This window comes from Symphodus melops, assembly GCF_947650265.1.
Source record: "Symphodus melops genome assembly, chromosome: 3".
Taxonomy (NCBI): domain Eukaryota; kingdom Metazoa; phylum Chordata; class Actinopteri; order Labriformes; family Labridae; genus Symphodus; species Symphodus melops.
Window position 1 is genome coordinate 25,797,771 of NC_136693.1, and position 22,410 is coordinate 25,820,180.

Consider the following 22,410-nt stretch of genomic DNA (forward strand, 5'->3'; position numbering starts at 1 on the left):
TCTGTTTCATAACCAGATAAAAACTGCACACAGGAGCTGCTAATTTGCAAACAGAAGCTATATAAATGTGTGCCAAAACCAATTTAAAGAAATACCCTGCAACCAACACAAAAGGTTGCAGCAGAACAACAACATTTATCTAAACCTGGAAAGAAACGACTCAGCATTCCTGCAGTCATAGCCCCCAGCCAACAGGACTGGTCATCTCCAGCTGAGAGAAAGCAGATGATAAAGCTTCTGATATGTTTTTATTATGATAATCAAATGTTAAATACTGTTTGGATGGTCATGTTTTACATTTAGTGTAAATGCCAGTGGCATAAAAGCAAGCGCTGAAGATTTAACACCTGTTGGGATGAGAACGTGCGTGTGTGTGTGTATGTGTGTGCGCACACGTGCGTGTGTGCATGTTGCAGTGGGCATGCAGGGACAACAGAGGGCATCTTATTTATTAAATCCAGTACAGTGCTTCTTTTTCTTTCTTTCCCATTGGATGAGGAAAACTTCATTTTATTTGGAAATCGGTGCACAGTTTCTAAAACTATGCCCACAGACTGGAAATCTGTGTGCAAAGATTTGTAAATCGTGGGTACTGATAGTTTTACTCTTGTGGGGAGGTCTGCTCATCAAGATGCAGCAAAATCGAGAGAAAACTAAATCCCATTGGCAGCCAGCAGAAAAAAAAAAGAGAAAAAAAAAGAACAGCGATTGAAGTTTGGAATAGCAGATGCTTCAATAAAAATGATGCATGCAAACAGACTTAACAGCGGACATCTCTCTTTAGTCACCTGTACAGTTAACACAGCTCCCCCCCCAACTTTTTTTTTTAAAAAGTACTGGTCTTGTAGAACTGTTTCCGCTGAGTGTACAAGCCTCTGGCTCTTGACAGGAAGAACAAACACTAGTGTTTACCTTTGCGCGCATAAACAAACACAAAGAATGACTAATGAGAGAGGATGATTAATAAATAGAGATGGCACACATCTGTCATGGACACTTTTAAATAAGAAATTACAGAGAGAACAGATACAAGACAGATGCGCAAAGACATGCACATCTGTAGTTCATGAAGGCTGCCACCTTTGTCTGTTCGAGCAAACTTGCTTTGCTAAGTGTTTTGGATTTTAGAAAACTGATATTCTCCATAAGAAGGCCCGTATAAGATCAGGGGAATGGATTGTAGACAAATGCAAGATGTGGACCCTGCTGTGGCAGAAATTGCAAGGAATCCCAACCCACACAGACATGATGATTGAAAATGAAAAAAAGGAAGTCTTGGTACGAGACCAATTGAGACATGCTGTTCGTGGTGAAGTAGATTTCCTGCCCTAGAATGGGCTGGCAGTGGTCTGCAGCAGGCTAGCCGCTGCGTCCTGCTCCTCAGAGATATGATGAAGCTAAATTTGACTAAGTGAAAAGCCATTTGCCAGAGAATGCCGCTGTGAGTCCCTGCAGAACAGAAATGAATTTCAGCTTCGCATCATTTGACTTTTCCTACAAAATTAAAAGCACTGAGTTGTGACACAAGATGAGACACGACTGAGCTCTCTCTCCTTCTTTTCATCCTCTTTATTTCTTCTTCTGTCAAACCTTTCTTCTTCCCTTCATTTATTCGGTCATTTTTGTCCCTATGAATTCTTCCTTGTTCCTGTCATTTTTTGTACGGAGCTCCTAAAAGGGGACATGGGAAAGTTCCAGAAACTATCCCGTAAGCACAACAATTTTTCTTGTGCTCACAAGAAAGTTTTACATTTGAATGAGACTGTGCTCATCCAATCATTTCCTGTGAGCACCAGAAACTAGTGCAGCACACGATGCAATACCTTCCCCTGAGCAGAGGAAAGTTTCTGGTGCGCTCCTGAAACTCTTTTTCTTCTGCCCATGTCCCCTTAGGGGCTCAATATTTATGCTTTTCCAGATCTCTTCAAGTCCTGTCTCCCATTGTTTGGTCCTCAGCTATATTTTATGCTATATCTTGCCTTCTTTAAATTCCTGTCCTTAAAACTGATCATCAAGCTTTCTTCGATTGCTCCTGTACTTCCTTTATCCCTTCTGCTTCCTCAGTTTCCTCCCAAGTTATTTTCTTATTTCATCCTTCTCGCCCACCCCTGTCTTTCCATGCTGTCTTCTTTTTTATTTCCTTTCCCTAACCCTTCCTTTTTTTTAACCTCCATGTGAGGTAAAAAAAAAATAAGTTACCTCACATGGAGGTAGCAGAGTTTAACACCTATAATGCGGCCAGCAGGGGGAGCTACTTCTAGCTTACTTCTAGGATGACGTTGATTCGTCAAATGTGACAACCTAAAATCTGTTTAGGGTTGACGTGATTCATTGTAAGAAACATATGAAACTTCGTATTGACCTGCCAAATCCAGTCTGCCTTACATAGCTCAGTATTGTGTGAACATAATGTGCAGCAGAATAAAGAACAATTTGTTTGGTAGTATGAAAAAAAACCCCACAGTAAGTTATTGTTAGTTTGTTGAAGCTGTAGGTGATTGAACTTCATTTCATAGCTTTTATGAAGGGCAGGTTCAGAACTACATACACAAACATCCATATAGAGTTTTGTTCGACTTAATGCATCTTCTTAAGACGAAGCTTTCCCTCTGCGTACATTCATTGTACTTTACATTCATTTATAAATCATTTGATTTATTGACTGACATTATATTCTATCATTTCCAAAACAATACAACTGTTTTTTTGTCCTTACTTATTGTTTAATCATTAAAATAAAACTTAAAAGTAAAAAACTGAAGCTAAACTTAACAAGACGTTATTTCAAGGTCAGTTCCCTCCCAGAGTGTCAGCTAGCTAAAGCGCAGCACGAGGGAGTCGGCCTCAAGCGAGCATCACATCACATCACAAAGGAATAAAACATTCAAAGACTTTCATGAAGTTAAAAAGCAAGCGAGGGAATTTATCCGCAATCAAAAGGGGAAAAAAGGAAAAAAGCTATATGAATGAAGTATAATCCCTTCTTTTTATGCCCCTGCACAGACGAATGACTCCAGGCTCTGTATCGTCCTCAGGAAGTTGGTCTCTGTGCAGCTCAGAGATTCATATTTTGATGAGGGTATTTCAAAGTTTCAGGGGTTTAGCAGAAATATGTGAGAAAAGGGTTTAAAAAAACATGAAAGAAATGCTAAGTCATTTTCAATCTAAGATGTGGGAGAGCAAAAATGTCTCCTATGTTTTTTTTTTTTTTTTTTAAAGTTGGATCTTTTCAAAAGGTCATCTGGTGGTAATAACAACAAGAGCAGCCGCTGCCTTTGGTTGAACAGTTGGAGGAATGAGTCGAGTTTGATTTGAGTAAATGCTTCCACTCTGACAACATGTCGGAGAGAGAAACTGGTAAAGAGGGCGGGAGTAAGAGGGCGGGATCATCTTAGCATGGGGGGGGGGACCAAGCGAAGAATTGGATTGCATGCCACTGCCCGGTGTAATTGTCAGAGTGCTCTGACTGAGAAAGCAATACATCGCTCCCCAGATTCAGCTCAGTAATATTATCCTCAGCTGGAGAATCTTTATGAGTTGAGCAACAGACAAAAAAAAATCAATTGATATCAGAGGCGAGGCTGTGTGAGCTGCAGGAGGCTGGTCCTGTCAGGGCAGTCCTTTTTAATATCAAGCCTGCAGTGCGGGGATGAATGGGAAAAATATAAGTGGCCTGATTACAGTTAGTATGAGGAAGTGTTACACAAAGAACATATTGCTGCAACACAGTACATACGTAGCTATATGAAAATCTAACATCTAACAGTAAAATTCTGTAGCCCTTTTTACACATGCCCAAAACTCCAGGAAATGTTCAAAATTTGTACATTTTCCCCCAAACTTTACCTGCGATCCCCGACTCCTGCTTAAACATGTCCGACGTGTCCTTGGGAAAGACACTTAACCTCAAATTGCTCCTGCTGCTTTATCAGCGGCGTATACATGTGATTAAGTCACTTCTGATGGCCACTTCACATAGCAGCCTCTGCCATCAGTGTGTGAACGGGTCGGTGTGACATGCAGTGTAAAATCACTTTAAGTACTAAAAGACGAGGAAAGCTATTTACCATTTGCAACCTTAGTGTGACATCAGAGGAAAAAACAAGTGCTGTGTGAGAACCAGCACTTTGAAAGACAAAAACACGAGCAGACAAATGGAAACATTGGCCTAAACTTTGTGCCAATACACACACACAGCCTTTGAGTGACCCTGGGACTGAAATGTGTTCTCAGTGATTGCATCAGTTTGCACTCAACTACACTCAGATGTACACCCATAAACAAGTCATTAATAACTTTAGGAACACATGGGTGCTGTGTCTAATGTTTTCTCTCTTGTGTTTCCTCATTACCACACACACACACACACACACACACACACACACACACACACACACACACACACACACACACACACACACACACACACACACACACACACACACACACACACACACACACACACACACACACACACACACACACACACACACACACACACACACACACACACACACACACACACACACACACACACACACACTTAAACACACTTAAGCTGTAAAACTGCTCAGCAAATAAACAGTCTGCTCTGTAATGCCTGCTGCCGGAGGAGCAGTTAAAAATCAGTCCCAGATGTTCTTCTTTGACACATTTGGAGGCGATGTGCATTCAGATGTTTTGGATAAAACAAATAAAAGAGTGCACAGCTGTCTCTACACAAGGGATATGTCAGCTTTTTGTAGACCATTACAGGAGGTGCAATCCTGTATCCTTCTCGCCATGCTGGCACACGTGGAATAACAGCTCCTTATTGACCGCCTGTATTCACCCTGAGAAATTACACATGAACTTAACCTCTGACACTTTCCCAAATCATTCAAGGTGAGCTGCATGTAGGGAATTGGGCTGGGAACCGGAGGGTCGTTGGTTCAAGTCCCGATACGTACCAAAATATGGAAGTTGGTCTGGTAGCTGGAGAGGTGCCAGAGCAGCAGCAGTGTGTAGCAGCTCCACTCTGACATCTCTCCACTCATGCGGGTCAACAGCTCCTGTTTGTACGTGTGTGAGAAGCCTGTATTTCAATAAAAGAGTTTAAAACCAGAATTTCTCTCAGGGATTAATGTAAATATATCCAAATAAAATAATTAAATAAATATTTTTTTCCACCTCTTTGTTTCTGCTATAAATATGTCCATTTACACACTGCCATCATAATGTCTGACTATGTTGCTTGACACCTCCGAAAACCCCTGATAACAGAAGACCCCTCTAACCTTTGTTTTCTTCATAACAAAGTTGATTGTTCTTCTCTGGAACAAGGATGTGAATAACACACGTTTCACGTCACACGTTTCTCTTCATCTATAAAGCCCTTAATGGACATAACCGCTCTACTGAGTGTCTATTGCTGTCCTGCAGGTTTTTTCTGAACTTGAAAAATCTACTTTCTTCTTTTCACTCCAAAAACAAAAACTCACTCCGGACAAAAACACTGCAAACACAGGCCGAGAGGTTCAGTTCAGACTGAAGCAGCTTAGATGAGAATGAGCAACACAGAATCCACAACTTACATCAGGCAAAGTTGGAAATCTTTATTTGGTCTTTGAAGGGGATTCAGTCCTCTTACATTCAGAGTTTTCAGTTCAAGAGGGTTGCGGCTTTGTGTTTAGAAATAAAGAGCATCAAGCCCTTAAATCCACCAAACTGCTTTCTGCTTTCTTCATGCTCATTCAGTTTCTACTGTAAACACTCCAGCTAACAACAAATACCAGCTATTACCTGCTAACATATTTGCCTTGGGCAAAGAGCTTCAAGGCACTTCTTTTATCCGCTGCTACATTAGCTTTCAAGTTGAAAGTTGTGTTGCCAACTTGTTTGTATGCAGAATTTATGTATTTATTGTATCCCTTTATCTAACATGCAATGAACATGACTTTTTTTGTTAAATACAAAGTAGATGCCATGCATTCAGGTTTCTGGGTAATTTGCACTCCTGTCCCTGGTTAATCCTAAAAGCCTAGCTAGGGACGAGGGCTGCAACTTAGCCACGGCTCAAAACCTGTATGCATGTCATCTGCTTTGTATTTAACTTAACGTATGGCGCAATGTTCATTACATGAAACCCTGTTCAATAAACACATACAATATGAATGACGTGATTCTGCAGTTTATATATATATATACATATATATATATATATCAGGAAAAACATCCCTCGTCCTCTTTTTACATCCCGTCTCCTTTTTTCTCTGTTCACATTTTCAAACGTTGTCTGTTGTGGTGATTCTTTTGTTTAAAGCAGGGCTGGTCTGTTCGGTCCAAGTACCATGAACAGCCCCCAAATTGTGAAGCTTGGGCTTGTACACTGTCAGCAATAACCTACAACAAGCAGCTAATGGAACCCAAGCAGCCTCACTCCCTGGCTCCACACAAACATGCCACAGTCAACTAAAGCTCTGCATCCAGCTGCAGGAGGGAATGATGGACCTTAATGTAGGAGGGAGTAGACAGCCTTTTTCTTCAAGTGAAGGTTTGGATGAATGGAGCACATCATGGGATCAGATATTTGATCTCCACTTTGGGTGCTTTTTGCCTTCCTTTTAGAGTTTGTGCATCCTGGCAGCTTGCCTCCCTTTTGTCTCTGTGCGATACATCAGCAGTAAACAGGAAGACACCTTACACCAGAGCTGGCCAATAACACTGACAGTAAGACTGAGAAACAGGAGGGGCCGAAGCTATCAGACACCACTAATGGGGCCCCTGGCACAGGGAACAGCTTGTAAGACAGAAGAGGAGAGGCAGAAGTGTGTCTGGATAGAGAACAGACACACACACAGACACACACACACAGTTCTGCGCTATAGTGTATGCACATGCAGGTATCAGTGCAATGAGAGGATACATCTGAGCATGGCTGATGAATAGACACTTGATGCATGCAAAGTGTGTGAGAGCTTCTGAGTAATGTCCATTTCTCTGCAGGTTAAGGCCAGCAGCATCTCTCGTGGGCTTTTACTGTCACAGACGGCTTGGCCTCGACATTTGCTGCTCGACACAAGGCCATTTGGCAAACAGCAGGGTTTAGCCTTCTCTCAATCTGTGTGTCAGTGTATGTTGTCTTTGCATATATTTGTTAGGCGGACAGAGGCAAATGAATGATATACGGATAGAGAGTGTATGTTGATTTGAAAACGACCTTAATCTTTGTTCTGCTGTTAGGATCATACCTGTATTTTGTTGATAATAACAGCTGTCAGTGCATAATGATCAGTAAATTACAGGTATGTTTGAATTTCTATAGTGCCATTGAAATAAAAACGCCTCCGCAGTGGATGTTTGCAAACACATTTTGAAAAATGTTAAATAATGTTATTATTATCGTTTAAAAAAAATTCTTCTATATGTCGTGCAATATTTCGTGTTGCTCATAAAAGAGTGGTTTAGCTTGAGGATTGAACACCTGCAAAGGAATTCTACAGAACAGGTAACCATTTCTTGAAGACACACCTAAAGGTCTAATCTTAAAATCTCCCCTGCATTAGTTATTGATTCTAAACTACTGTCTTTACTCCACAGAGAGAAAGACTCATCTTTACAGAACCAGACAGATTGACCCTGCATGTACAGTTGCCTGTACACACACACACTCAATAAACACATTAACATATCAAACAGAATGGAATGTCGTAAACAGCTCAACAATCGTCCAACACAGACATTCATATCATGGACTATCCAACACTCAAACAGCAGAATGTGTGCTTACTATTTGCCTGAAACGATCCCCTAAAATAAAGGAACTATGTCATTTAACTGCTTCATTTCAGTATATACAGTATGTAATAGATAATGAGCAGACCATACTCTTTTTTTAAGATTTGAAGGCTTAACATGGTCAGGTCAAACATGTGTTCAATTTGACAATTTAAATGTCATTTATATCGATATTTCTTTCACTGTTTATCTGAATCAGTTCTCTATGCTTCATACAAAATTTCATTCAAATAATACAATATAAAAGAGTCCATTTTAGCTTACTTGGTGGAGTGTAAGCTAGTTTCTTAGTTTGTTTTTTCAGAGTTATGGCACAGTGTAATACCACAATTACCAACTTCAGAGGCTGAAGTCAAAGAGAGGCTCACGGACGTACAGCGTGAGCCCAAATCTGAATGTTTGACCAACAAAGGACTTTGAAACAAGAGCTTTTGTTTGATAAAGTCTCTGAAATATTCAGGATTTCCCTCTCGTATTAAATATTTATGCAAGGAGAGTAGAAAAACACACCTCTGTCATGAGAAGTAACCGACATTGTTCAAACACACTTCAAACAGCATGTTCATGAGACACGGACTCAAAGCTGCTCTGGGGTGTTCATTCTCAGTGGGATCAGGTGTGAAGGCAGCTTTTACATGAAAGGGCGTCAAAGTGTTCTATGATTGAACCCAACTAAAGCTGCATGATGTTGCCTTCACTGTTCTTGAGTAATGGTTTGTATGCTTCAGAGAACCATTAACGTAAATACAGGGAATAAAACGCCATCAGTCTGACTCCCCGTCATGGTCATTCTCACCTCTCCAAATCTTCTCCTTTTCTGCGGCCTTGTTTGTTCCCCTAGCTGTTCTATCCAATCAGGGGCCTCTCCTGACCCACACCTTATCTCTGATTGATGAATGACGGCTTCTGCAGTGTTGTCCACAATGCAGCTTTTCAATTAACCTTGTTGAAACACAGAGTGAGATACTCAGTGTGTGTGAGCAAAACAAAATCCAACAGAGGTCGAAAAGTTCCTGAAGAGTCCACTTGTACTTTGCTGTTTTTAAGGCACCACAAATGTTCTCCTTATGTGTGCTTTAGTTTCCTGTTTGGGCGTTTGTGTGATGTTAGTTTGCCCAAAAATAGAGCAGAGTCAGATGAAGAAAAACACAGAAAGTATAAAAATCCATCCTGAGAGACGGTGACCCTGCGAGCATGCCTAAATAACAGGGTAGATGAAGGACACAACATTAGAGGCGAGTGTGTGACAACTAATTCACTTTTACAGCCATTCATAACTTCTCAGATGCCTGAGTTGCTACGCCTGCTGCGTATTATTGCATGTTTGTCAGTGGGATGTCACGCCACGCTCCCCAGGGTGCGTTTGATCTGACTCGCCCTCGCAGCCCTGGGAGCGTGTTGTCTCATGCAGAAAAAAACACAACAGAGTCGACCTCTGCACTTTGGTAGCTGCTAAATATCAAGAAAAGCTGCACTTAACCACAGGGTCGAGCTTAAAAAAGAATCCATTTGGAGCTATTATAAGTGTGCAGAGGGGCCAGCAGCAATGTAATAATTCACCTTTGCTTGTTTTTCACTATGTGCCATGTGGACTTTCTACATTTATAACTCATGTGGCATTATTTTATGGCTTCATATTCTATTTAACAGGCTTTCACTTTATTTAGGTAGTAAAAGGTTCCCGTACATTAAGCTCCACTGTGCATTAAAGTTGCATAAACACCTCATTCACCAAGTAAATCACAGCTTCCCATCCTCCAACTGCTGCTTGATTCAGGCAGAAACCCATTCCCTTCCCTTCCTGCTGAGACACACACACGGTACAACTTTAATGAATGATGCCCATATACAATAAAGAATATGTGCTGCATAATCATTTTTAAATATAGACTGCATTAAATGGATGCTGTGTGCTGGACATTCTTAACACACTCTTCTCAGCCTAATGCATGAAAATGTAAGTGTTGCCATGTCAGCTCCGGCACACAGAAACAAGGGATGCTGTTGGGCAAGGTTAAAGAATTAAGGATGACATTCAAGCAAGATGGCAGAACACGACAAAGGTAGAATAAGATTCTGCTGTTGAAATATTTTCTAAATATCAATCATTTCAATGGATTTTTTAAAAAAAATAGATATGACTCAAAATACGACCTTCGAATTTTTGATTTTTGTTCATATTTGGCGCCCCCTATCGAAAAAGTGGGTTTTAGGCTTCTTGATGAACCTCTACATCGCGCCCATCTTTCAATCAGATCAACCCCATGCCTAACTATGAATAACACAAATCATTCATTAAATGGAAAACAGATGAGTTTTTGAAAAAAAAACAAGTCCCCCACACAGTGTTTGCTGATGGAGACAACGAGAAATAAGACCAAAATCGTTTTTTTGAATCTGGCAGCAAGCTATGTTAATTTGGGCTGTAAAAAAAAAAAGAACTGCAGTTTTTTGCACTTCCGCATTGCATTTATTTTTCAAAACCTGAGCTTGCCGCTTGGCTGTAAATCCTTTTGTCTGAAACTGACCCTGTGGCAGTGTTTAAATCAAATAAAAACTGTTGCTGATGGTTTAAAATAGGCTTTAGTCATAATTTCATTCGGTTTCATAAAAAACTCCTTACAGGAGCGTTGACTTCTTAAAGAGGTATTTATAAGTCACAGGAGGGAGTAGATCATAATTCTCTGCCGAACGCCAGAGCTGATGTCAAACATCCTCGAGGTCCCCTTAAATGAGCTTACATGGCACTGAGCAGAACAACGTCGCAAGATATTCACGTGTTTAATATGTTGGAGGAGCTTATTTTTCTTCATCTGTGGAATAAATTGATGCAGAGGCTCTGAGTGGAAGCATAACATTGGTTGAAAATGATACTCTGAATAGAACACATACATACAAACACACACATGCTTGCTTCCATAGAACTGCGCCCGCAGGCACACTTATAACGTGCGCAATTCTTTTTTTCCGGGGCACACAAAATGGGAAGCAAATAATATGCATACGCAGAGGAAGAAAAGGGAGAGTGTACAAATCATGCCTTAACTGCATGTGAAAGCCCAGCACGCCCATGTGCCTTTCCTGCCTGAAGACCAAACACAGGCTGTCAATGATGTAGAGGCAACAAGACAGCTGCAGAAACACACACACATATATATATGCACATAACACAATATTTCTTGCTTAAAATACAAAACAGAAAACAAGAAATGCGCAAATGCCCTTTCTTTTCTTTTTTCTTTTCTACGACTACTACTTCCCCTTCGCTAACATAAGAGTATCAGCTGAGACAGACAAAGTGTCAGTGAAGGTGATCCAGAAATAAGAGTTACAATACAAAGAAAGGGGGCATATTGTAAGAATAAGAAAAAGTAGAGGGGGATTGAAGCAGCAGAGGCTGAAGAAAAACACATAATTTGTGTTGCTTTTTCAACCTGTGAGACATCTTTCCTCCTGACTGAGTGCAGGATATAAGAGACCGCTCCCAGAGTGAAAGACTGTTGATTTCCTCAACTTCCAGGACAAAAAAAAAGGTACTCTTCACATCACTTTTCATACAGTGATTGAAAATGCTCAGAAGATAAAACAACCTGTAACACCTGTTTGAAAAGAAGCCTCAAATGATCAACACCCTGTGAATCGCTGCTTCTAAAAAACACATCTTTATCATGACTTCTGAGGGAAATGCATAATATAACAAATGCTATTTTTTTATGAATTTGGAGAACATAAATCATACTGTACATTTAAATATCTCACTTCAACAGCAGATTGTTTTTTTTCTCAAAAAAATAAGCCAATATACCGATTGCTCAGCACCAACACTAATGGATGGATGAAGAGTGGATGGGTGCATTGATTGATTGATGGGTCAATTTGTAGATGTATAAGTGGATAAATGGATAGATGAAGAGACAGGTTTTGCAGGTTTCTGCAAGACTGGATATTCATAACTCTTTCTAGATAAAGCTCTGTCTATATCTGTAACACGTCATTTTTAGGTGGATTTGTGTATTTTGATAAACTGAAGTGTGATAGCACAGGAATAATCCAAAGACACGTCCAACTTGAAGCAATGTGTTGCCATAGGCCTCCATTAGATGTTTCTGCTCCTGTGTCCAGTCATGCTCCTGGCAGATGTAAACAGACAGTAGAAATTGATACGAGTTAACCACTGGCTAGTGAAGTGGATGCTGGACTCAAATCCCCCCAAAGTTGGTTTGTACTTACTGAATTCTTTTCCTGTTTTTTAGATCTTTGCTTGTGTTGTACTTACTCTCTGATGTATGTCACTTTGGATAAAAGCGTCTGCTAAATGAATTGTAAAACTGCTACCCTTTCTGCCAGGAGCCCGCCTGCTTACTTCCATTCAGCCCATGGCCTACAAATTAGGAAGACAGCAAAAGTGTAGAAATATGTTTTTAAGGCTTTGAGAAATACACAGGAACACAAGTTCCTGCTGTGAGAGTTTTGAAGCAGAGCAGCAGCCTGGCAGTCTACACACATCCCCATTGATAGATAGATAGATAGATAGATACTTTATTGATCCCGAGGGAAATTCAAGCTTTAATTAAGATTTATTTATATTTAAGTGAATCTGTACAATGAAAATGAAGCAAAGCATCTACATGACAGACAGTCACACAATAATCACTTCATTACCCTTACTGAGAAAAGTCGACATGAGAGGACTAAGGGGTTTCAAGGAGTTAAATGTATGATTCATTAGGGTGTTTATCAATGACTTGTATTGGAGAAACTGCCATAACTGGAAAGTTCATTTATGAATGAATATGCAAGTTTAGTAGCTTTAAGCATGACTGGGTGATGCTTCTGAGAAGATGCAGGATGTGTTTCCCTTTCCTTTCTTAGTGATCCATTGGGGACTTCAACAACTGCCTATGACACATTTTATACAGTATCCTTTCAAAAGTGTTGACAAATGTGCTAAAACACTCGAATCAATGCCTCTGGTTTGTCCAATGTAATTGCTATGTCCACATCAAATACACATTCAATAAAATACTTAAGGTTACGTCTAAAATGTTTTTGAACAATGGGAGGGCTGAATTTGTCATCTTAAATTTTGCAGACCAAAATTAGGTTGCATGTGCACACGGACAGTGACATCAATACACAACGCTTTGGTCAAAAAAGGAAGTGTGGAGTGAAAGCACTGAGGCACGCACACTTTTATTTGGTCTGCATGTGGCTGAAAACATCAAACTTAACGTGAAAGGCTTTTGTTGACGGGGTTCCGTCAAAGCAGTGCCTCTACCGTCAGAGGCTGGGCTCAGCGTGAGCTGTCACGCTGCCTACAAATCCAGTCTGAACACAGTGTTACTGTGATAAAAGTAATCTCAACAAAATATGCAGTTTACCTGAGGGGAGTCAGGCTCTGCTTACATTGCACACTAGTGTCGAGGTTGAAGTCGTGAAATCAAAGCTACTAGCACAACAGGGCTACATGTTCTCATCCTGTTTTTCTACAGAGGAACATCAGCCTCCCTTCCAACTAGGGCGAGTCGTTCCCCAGAGGAGAGGCTTCAGCTGCTGAAAGGGCCATGTGGAGGACTGACTTCCTCCATAAGGTTAAAGGAAGCTTATCTTCTAATTTAACAAAATACAATTTAACATATGATTAAAAACTACACATGTAAAGGTATGCAGTAAACAAGGCCACCAAACTCCTCACTCAGGGTAAGAATACATGCAAACCAAGAGAAGAGTTGTTACAGTTGGAATTATAATGGCTACACAATGAAATTGTTTGTATCTGTAAGTTATCAGACATAATGAATTTGGAAAAATTATTCGGAACTTTGTCTACGAAGCAAAAAGGACTTCAGTTTGTAGATTGTACCCTTAAAGACTAATAGTTGATTGGTCTTAATTAAAGAATAGGAGAAGCTAGATAGGATTAAAGATGACTCACATAAACAGCAAGACGGTAAGATCAGGATGTGACAGAAATGAAATAGTGATTCATTGAGTATTTCCTTGCATGAGTTTGGAAATGTTAAAACAAGTCAGCACAGCAGAAGGCTAAATGAGAAATGTCTTTTCACAGCTGGTAAATGTCAAAACCTTTAAGTGAAGAAATTCATATTTCCAGTCGCTCACAGAGCATGCCTCTTATGTATTCAACAATATTGGTATGTCCCGGAGAGTTAACTAATGACATTTGTAGCTCTTCGATGCGTGATCATCCCTTATTCAGCCTTTTTCCTAAAGTTTTTTTCTCCTGACTCACTCTTTTGTTTGCTTCTTTCGTGCCTTTTTTCCTTTCAGCTGCGGATCTTCCTCCCTGCAACCTATTTGATTCAGTCTGTCCTTCATCCTGCCCCTCCAGACCCAGATCTCTCTGGTGAGCCTTGTTCTAGCATCAGCCAAGACAACACAAATTCAACATAGAGGAGCAGAATGGGACTTTTCAATGCACACTGTAAAGGAAAGAGAATGAACGTCAGGTAGCTGCATACGTATCTCTACCCTCCATCTGTGGGATCCTCAGAGCTGCCTCAGTGCTCAGGTATTGATTCAATCTTAGACACGATGGCCATTCAGAGCCAGTTGGTGCAGGGACTGAACTGGGTTTAATCCATGTTTGAAAGTGTGGCCTCTGGCAAGGTAAAAAACACAAAGGCTTCTGCAGGTTGGATGGTGATGGATGTATAGTAATTAAAGTTGTAGCTCACATGAACGACACTACGAAGTAGGAAGCAAAACTTTGGAGTGGGATATTTTTCTTTTCTTATTGTAGGGAGAAGTGCCTGAGGCTGAGTTTGTGGTTGGATAGTGCAGACGTGAGATTTGGTTGATGTGTGTTAGTTAGTTTAGTTTAGTTTATTAGTTCATTTGAGCAGCAGACAAAATAATAGAACAGATTTACTCACAGGTAACAGATTTGGTTGATGTGTGTTAAGGGGTTAGAGAAGCTTATGCACATGCTATGTCTGCTCTTGCTAGGCCGTGGGCTAGACTAAAGCTAAAAGAACAGTGATGTCAGGATGGGATTTCGTCGACAAGTTTCAGAAGCTTCCTATTATTTTGTTAGAGAAGACCACATAGGGAACAATTAAGAAAGTTGGTAAAGTCTGCTCTATTCGGATTCCTTTGCCAGCTGTAAAACATGCCGTGCAAAAGACAGCTAAGCTAATGCGTGATGTGCTGTTTGCAGAAGATGCCTGTATTCAGTAATGAAACAAGGCAAAAGAGAGGAGAATTGATGTAACTCAAATTAAAGTTCAGGCCTACAGCTCACTGTCACGCTCTCTCATAAAGTAGATGTAAATACTGATACAGTGTGAGATCATGTTCATCAACATGCAGCCTCATTCCCTATGATTTATCTCTCCATTGCTGCAGGGCAGTATTCAAGGATAACAAGCATCACTGAACTGGATATTAACATATCCAAAATGTCAAAATCAACTCAGTGGATATATAAGTGAAGTGGTTTATTTCCTCAATATACTGTATGCCAGTGATTATTTTCTATACCAGTGGCTAGCACCTCCTTTATAAATGATCTTTCCTGTACTAACCTTGAACCATCATATTTTATAGATCATCAGACTGGGAATGCTTAATTACAGTTCATTAGTTTTGCATGTTTATAACTTAGACTTATTTTACCAGTATTTCCTAGTGAGGATTGAAAGCTCCTTTGACAAAACTTTGGTTTGTGTCGATGTTTGCGCCCCCTGAGTTAGAAACACAGACTTAAAATGTGATGATGTCATCAGTGTGTTACTGCAGGGGGCGTTGGGGTCCAGTGGATGGCTGTGGTGACCTAAGTTTCAGATAACCCAAAGACAGACTGAGAGCTCGAGCTGAGGCGGGTTTAAAGACTCTTGACAAACTGTTTCCTTATTGTGAATACTGCTTATCCTTCATTAAATACAAATAGATAAATAATCAAAAGATTCACCCCTGTAGAGTGTGTGCAGACCAATACATCAGCTAATCAGATGTCATGTTGTTTGACCCAGGCTATAAATGTGGGTTTCTGCTGTTAAAAACACAGTTTTTAAACAGGTGCCTGGTGTTTCTGCAGCCAGACTTAGAAGTGGACACTCGACAAACTGCAAGATTTTCCATAGATTGTTCTGCATTGGCTTCATTTTTCAACAGCAGAGGAGGCAGCTTGGGTACAAAGCAGTACATCTTTAGTCTTTGCTGATCTTGCTCTTGTCCAGTACACATGTAGCAGAAAACAACCCCTCTGCTTCCTTTGAACACTCACATATATCAAGTATTTCCATCACGTAAAGGCATTCTTTAGTGGCCCTTTTTGTTTTTTCTGCAGGTAATAAAGAGACTTCTTAATATCACATTCTGTTTGTTGCATTCTGTTAAAATTCTCCATTCAGTTATCAGAAGGCACAGTAAAGAAACCGTGGGCGGAGCTGGTAAAAGAACAGCTGTAGCCTCATTGAAAAAAAGAAAAAAACAAAGCATTAAGATTTTTCAGAAGAAGCAAAAAATAAAAAATAAAAAATAAATAAAGAGAAACACTTCCTTTCTCCAAGAAGTGTTCATTTATAACATGTCTGGCATTATTCATAACTTAAAGTTTTTCTTCTTACTTACACTGAGTTGATAACAAAGAACAAATACTACGTTTCCATGGTGAGTGTTTAGTCCTACTTTACTTTTTTTTTGTTTTGAAAGGCAGTCAGATTCGTTTTTAACAGGAGGATTCTTAAGGCCATGTTTACGAGGGTAAGTAAGCAGAGGTCAGACAGGAGCAGAGACTCCATTAACTCTTACTTTTATCACCAGCTGTATAAACTGTTGTAACTCCCTCTTTACTGAATTCACCTTGAATTGTAGGATTGTATTACTTTTCAAGGCTTTAAAGGATTTAAGGTCACTTTTCCACTTGTTCTGGTGCGTTGGTTGTTCTTTGGGAATCTTTTATGATGCTATCTCAGGCCAGGACTCTCGTTTTCAAGGAGATTTTATTTTTCGGTGTATTCGGAACGCTGCTAAAGGACTCTTGAAGAAAGAAAATGGATCACATCACTGCAGAAAGCTCTGCACACTGATTTCCTGTGACCATTGCATTTGATTGCAAGTTGCAAGTTTTCTTACTTGTTTATTATAGGCAGGGTTGGTAATATTTGAAAACTAGCATGATTTTTAAAGTAGCATTCCCTTCATGCGCCGTCTTCACCCACCCCCTCCCCTCTGTGCTCGCTCAAAAGCCAGGCCTCTCACTTATATGCACTCGCACCATTGGTCCAGAAGTGAACCTCAACTCAACACCTTGACTGTAGGCTTGTGCAAGCATAGAGTAGAGAACGAAAAGGGAGACAGGGAGGAACTATTGGTTCATAAAAATCGGGCAGAGTGCAGACATTGGTTAAAGTTTTTACAGGCTTACAACAGGGAGAGATGATGGACTTGTCATTGTTCTTTCTCAGATCACAAGTTATTCATTTCTGTCAGGGCCTAAAGACAATTTAAACCAAAATCTTAAAAAGTCTATCTGGAGAAAATTACCAACCTTTAAGCTGTAAATAACCTTGCTCCTTTATAACAGAGATCATCATTCATTGTAAGTTAGGATCTATTAGGTCGGTGTTCTCTTTTAAATGGTCCTCACGAATAACAGTGAGAGAGGCGGCTCTGTGGGTTTACATAAAAGAAATAAAACACCTACATGCTGTTTTTGAGTATGTTCCAGTCCTCCTAAGTCAATATTTGTCTCATATTTATGGCTGCATACTTGTACATATAGAAGGTTGCTGCATAAATAGAGTTAGAGTACAGCTCACCTGATTGGAGTATCTCATGCTGACATTGCGTTGATCCTGAGGGGGCACGTAGCGATGGATGGGATCAATGTCTTTAGGGCTGATCAGCTCATCCACTGTGAAAGGGAGCACACAAACACACATTAATCAGTGTCACACACACACACACACATTCAAAAGGATGATTATTTTAAATAAAACCATATTCCATAATTTAAACACAAAACGATGAATTAGATCAAATGTGAAGAATGGTGAAAAAAACAACAACGTAGGATTGAATGTCCACGCTTCATATTTTCTGACAGTTATAGGAATAAATTGGTTTAATTATTTAAATATATAAAACATGAAGGTCACATTACTTTTGTTCTGGACTTACAGACACATTTTAGAATAACAGAGTGAATGTGTGGAGTCAGGCTATCAACACACACACACACACACACACACACACACACACACACACACACACACACACACACTCTCTTACCCAGCAGCTTGGCGATGTTGAACAGAGCCTGACCACACAGGAAGAGATTGCCGTCACGGCCTGAGTTGCTAGGGAAACGCTTCTGGCTTCCATGCTTGCTCTGCTCCGCCTCCACAAAGTCAGCCGGTACGTGGTAATACTTGGGGATCACAGCGTGGCCTAGAGGAGAGACGCGGACTACGAGCTGAGTGTGTGTGTGTGTGCGCGCTTGTCTTCACATAGAAAGTGATAATGAGGAACAAAGAAACAAATATCTATCGGAAGATGAAATGTTTAGTGTGAAAACAAACCTATGAGTCTGCTCTCATAATCACTATGAAACTACTTCATATCTCTGACTATTTAACTACTACTGAAAACAGGAGAACCAGGACTGTGCACAACAAACAGAACCGGTATATACATTTTATAATAAGGAAGGTAATATCACAGAGAGAGAGAGAGAGAGAGAGAGAGAGAGAGAGAGCGAGAGAGCGAGAGAGCGAGAGAGAGCGAGAGAGCGAGAGAGCGAGAGAGAGAGAGCTCTCAGGAGAGTATAAATACAGTATCAGTCACAAATATTGTACAAGTTCATTCAATATTTCTTCACATCAAATCAAAGCTAAATCTCTCCTCCTGCAACACAGAGGGCTGCAGACTGACTGGCTGAGTAATACCGATATAACAGGGATGTTACATTGACAGTAAATCATCTCATTAGGCTACACTTTGAACACTTCAGGTTCATCATTATGCCATTAGGAATACATGTAGAAAGGGTTAAAAATTCTGAATGTCAATATGAGAAATCGCCAGTTGAGATGGCTATACTGCAAATACACAATTCTTTACATCTACTATCTTAAAGTGAGAATCAATAAAAATCCAAGGAATTTCAGGGCGTTGTCTTACCTAACCCGTTTGGTTCAGTTAAACTCAGTCTGTTAGTCCACTTAGTGTGCTTCATTCACACTGGTGTAAAAGCTGCCAAGCTGCCAATCAAACTGGTGCGGTCCAAACAACCGGAGGGAGACAGCTTGAAAAGATGGGTCTGAGTCCGCTTTCTTTCAGACTCTGGTTCTTTAGAGAGCATTTTCCTGACCTGTCCAACATTTTGATCTGCTTGTAAATGCCTCCCTGTGATCAAAGACCAAACCTGAGGTCATTATGTAACTACTTAATCAACTGGTCCATGATTTAGATCAGAGCAGACACACTGTAGGTGTGAAAACACCCTCAAGCAAGTAAGGCACAACTGTAGGTAACATTTCCAATTAACTAAAGTGCAGCAGCATGTCTCCCAGAGGTGCACCCTGCATGTGTCTGAGAATCATCAGAACAATGGTAGACTGGGACCCGTGGGAGGTCCAGTAATCTGCAGCAGAGCATACAAAAGCAGCAACTGACTGCAGCAAATACCCTGGTGGATTTGGACTTTTCTATTATATTAATGGTTCAAGGGAAATAATACTGCTGCGTTATCCTCTCAAACCCAGCCAATTAATGGCAGGAGTTTGGTTAACTCCTACGTCAGCAGTACAAAGACACCATAGAGACGTCTGGGGTACCTTAAAGTCAGCACAGCCTCACATCATTATCCTTCTTACACTCCAATTACTTCTGATCTGTTATGAACCCACCAATATAATCTGCAATCTCTTGACATCTCTATCATTTGACTGTCTCTCCTCAACGCGCTGCATCCAGGTGAATATACTGTCGATGCCAGCCTCTTCACTCTTTAGGAAAGAAAGAGTTGACTTGAACGAGACAGCCCTTTGACGCTCGGTCACAGTGGTGTATGAATATGGATGATGTGATTTAAGAAAGGACGGTTTTTATTGCTAGAGGGGATGAGAACGGAGGATCAGAAGTTTCAGAACTGACCCTACTGATGTGATATGATGTGATGTGTTGGTGCATTAAACATTTCCACTTATTCATCAGTCCCTGCATGTGTTTGTGTGTATTTACTAATGATTACTCACCCTCGTTAGACTGGAAGATAATAGGTTCAAGCAGTTCCTGATATTCTTTGACCTGAGCTTTGTTTCCTCGAAACACTCCTGCACGCAAAAAAGAACAACACAAACATAACATGTTTATAGAAAAGGATGTTGGTTTAATTGATGCAAAAGCCCTACTCTGCTGTACAGACGGGTAAAATGCTCTACAAGCACTGATGAACTACAATGATGGTTGGATTTGATTTGTTGTTATGTTACTCCTTTGTCCTGCACTGTCACTAACACTAACACACTTAATCTCAGCTGTAACAATTACACAGCGTTTTATGACTCAAAGGTCTAAACATAATGTCATTAAAAAAAGGATCAGGAGAGCAGGAGAGCAATTAAAAAACGTTTGAATCCATTTTTTATGCATCTATACTTTATTTTGGACAATTCTCTTAGGTTTAAAAGTCATATTTGAAATTGAAATAAAGTCCTCTCAAATCTGCAAATACGAAACTTTAATTTCATCTAAATGTACATGTGTGTCCTCTGTCTTGCCAGCGACCCACTTGAGGCATGTTAACAGCAGCTATGGATGGAACGAGGCTTACCGTCAATCATCATGTAGATGAAAAATATTGGAAACTCGCACTCGATTCCATCAAAAAGCTGTGGAGAGACAGAGAGAGAGAGAGAGAGAAGGGAATCATTGTTTTTCCACATAAAAAGAGACGACAGGCATAGGAACTTAAAAGCAGTGGATGGCAGAACTTTAGTAGAACTGAATATGGAAAAGCATGACACAGGGAGAAGGTATAGAAGATGTGACACTGTGACTGAAAACTAACAGAACAGACAGGGATAATAACAATCTCTTGCAAGGTCATTTTTTTTGCTACAAGAAGGATGTTTGAAGGTCAAATAGTTTATGATAGTCACAAACACATGAAGCATGGCAGGAGAAAGATGTGTGCTTTGTGGAAAATGTTACATTTGCTGTTAACTTTTTGGGTACACACTAACAAGAATCTGCTGCTCTGTTATCAAACCTGTTAGTAGAACAGAAATTAACAGTTTAAATCAATGCACACAGACTGCTCGCCTCTGCAGTGGAATCCAGGAAGTCTTTCTTGTAGTAGGACTGCAAACCCATCCATGTTTAAACTACCTACTCTCTTTTTATTATACAATTTGCAAACCTTGAGCACAGAATGCATTTCAGCTTCACAACCTGAGTGTGACGTAAGAGGAAAATGTACGCTGTGGCCATCAGGTGAAGAAGAACACAAGAGTCAACGCTGTACTTTTTCCTTTTTGCAAACAAGTGTGTGTGACCAGTTGTGTTTGCTTTTCAGCATGTCAGTGCGAGCATTTTCCCCTGATACATCAGACGGTGAAAATTACTTTCACCAAGTTTGTTGTGTCTCTTATTTATTTATTTTTTTTCCCAAAGAACAGGCAAAAAATAATAAAGAGGCCCACATATTTTCCATGTGATATTACTGTAAAAGGGTGGGTGTTCTTTTTGTGAGAGCCTTAGTCTACACACAGAGCTTACTAATACTTTGAAGAAGACCAAAAACACACATGAGAAACACTAAACGACACAAAAGGAAAGACTCATCTTTTTTAACATGTTATTTTTGCCTGATGTCATCGTTCTTACTATTTTATCTGATATATAATTATTTTGTCATATTTCTTCTTATGCTCTTACAACTGCATAGCACTTTGAATTGCTCTGTTTATGAATGATGCTTTGCAAATGAACTTGCCTTGTCTTTATAAGTCGGGCCGCCATGAGCAGCTAAAAGAAGGTTCTCAATATTGTAAGTATTAACATTCATATTTGACATCATTTTGGCTTAATTGGTGTTTTGACAAGGCTGCAAAACCTCCAGTGGTTGTTTGGATGGGTTGACAGCTGACAAGTGTGGAGGCAAATACATAAATATATCAAATCATCCACTGCTCCCTGTGTAAATATTATTTATGTAAGTCCACCAAATTATTCAAGTTTTTAACTTATTTAAACATTTCCACCATTTTTCCAGCCATGACTGACTACCTGACTGACTGATAGTTCCAGCTGATGAGTTACCGTTGAATGTGTAAGTGACTGTGTCACTGTCTGGCTGATTCAGTCGACTGCACACAGACAAACTAACACCAGCATGTTGCAGCCGTTGCGGTGAATTTTCCAGAAGAAACACTTGGATTGACATGAACACCATCACCTCTAGGATTACTCTCTGAATCTTACTGAGCCAGAAATCCTATTATAGATCGCACACATAATGTGTGTTATGTCACACACACACACACACGCACACAGATTGCCCATGCTCAAGACTTCATAAGTCATTTGGTTACATGTCGAGCAGACAGTCGAGGGACCCTTGGTTTTATTTATTCAGATACTTGAATCACGTTTATGCTCGCC

The 22,410-nt window shown here is 40.1% G+C and overlaps 1 protein-coding gene across 4 annotated transcripts in view; it reads right to left on the reverse strand.

Moving 5' to 3' along the window:
- The window catches only part of phkb (phosphorylase kinase, beta), a 105,298-nt gene that overhangs the window by 39,931 nt on the left and 42,957 nt on the right, over positions 1-22,410 (reverse strand). For all 4 annotated transcript variants that reach the window (XM_079340387.1, XM_079340386.1, XM_079340385.1 and 1 more), the window contains 4 exons: positions 20,579-20,636; positions 20,001-20,078; positions 18,034-18,192; positions 17,562-17,656 (listed from right to left, as the gene is read on the reverse strand). In XM_079340387.1, coding sequence (XP_079196513.1) covers positions 17,562-17,656; positions 18,034-18,192; positions 20,001-20,078; positions 20,579-20,636 — 390 coding nt within the window. The remainder of the gene's footprint in view (positions 1-17,561; positions 17,657-18,033; positions 18,193-20,000; positions 20,079-20,578; positions 20,637-22,410) is intronic.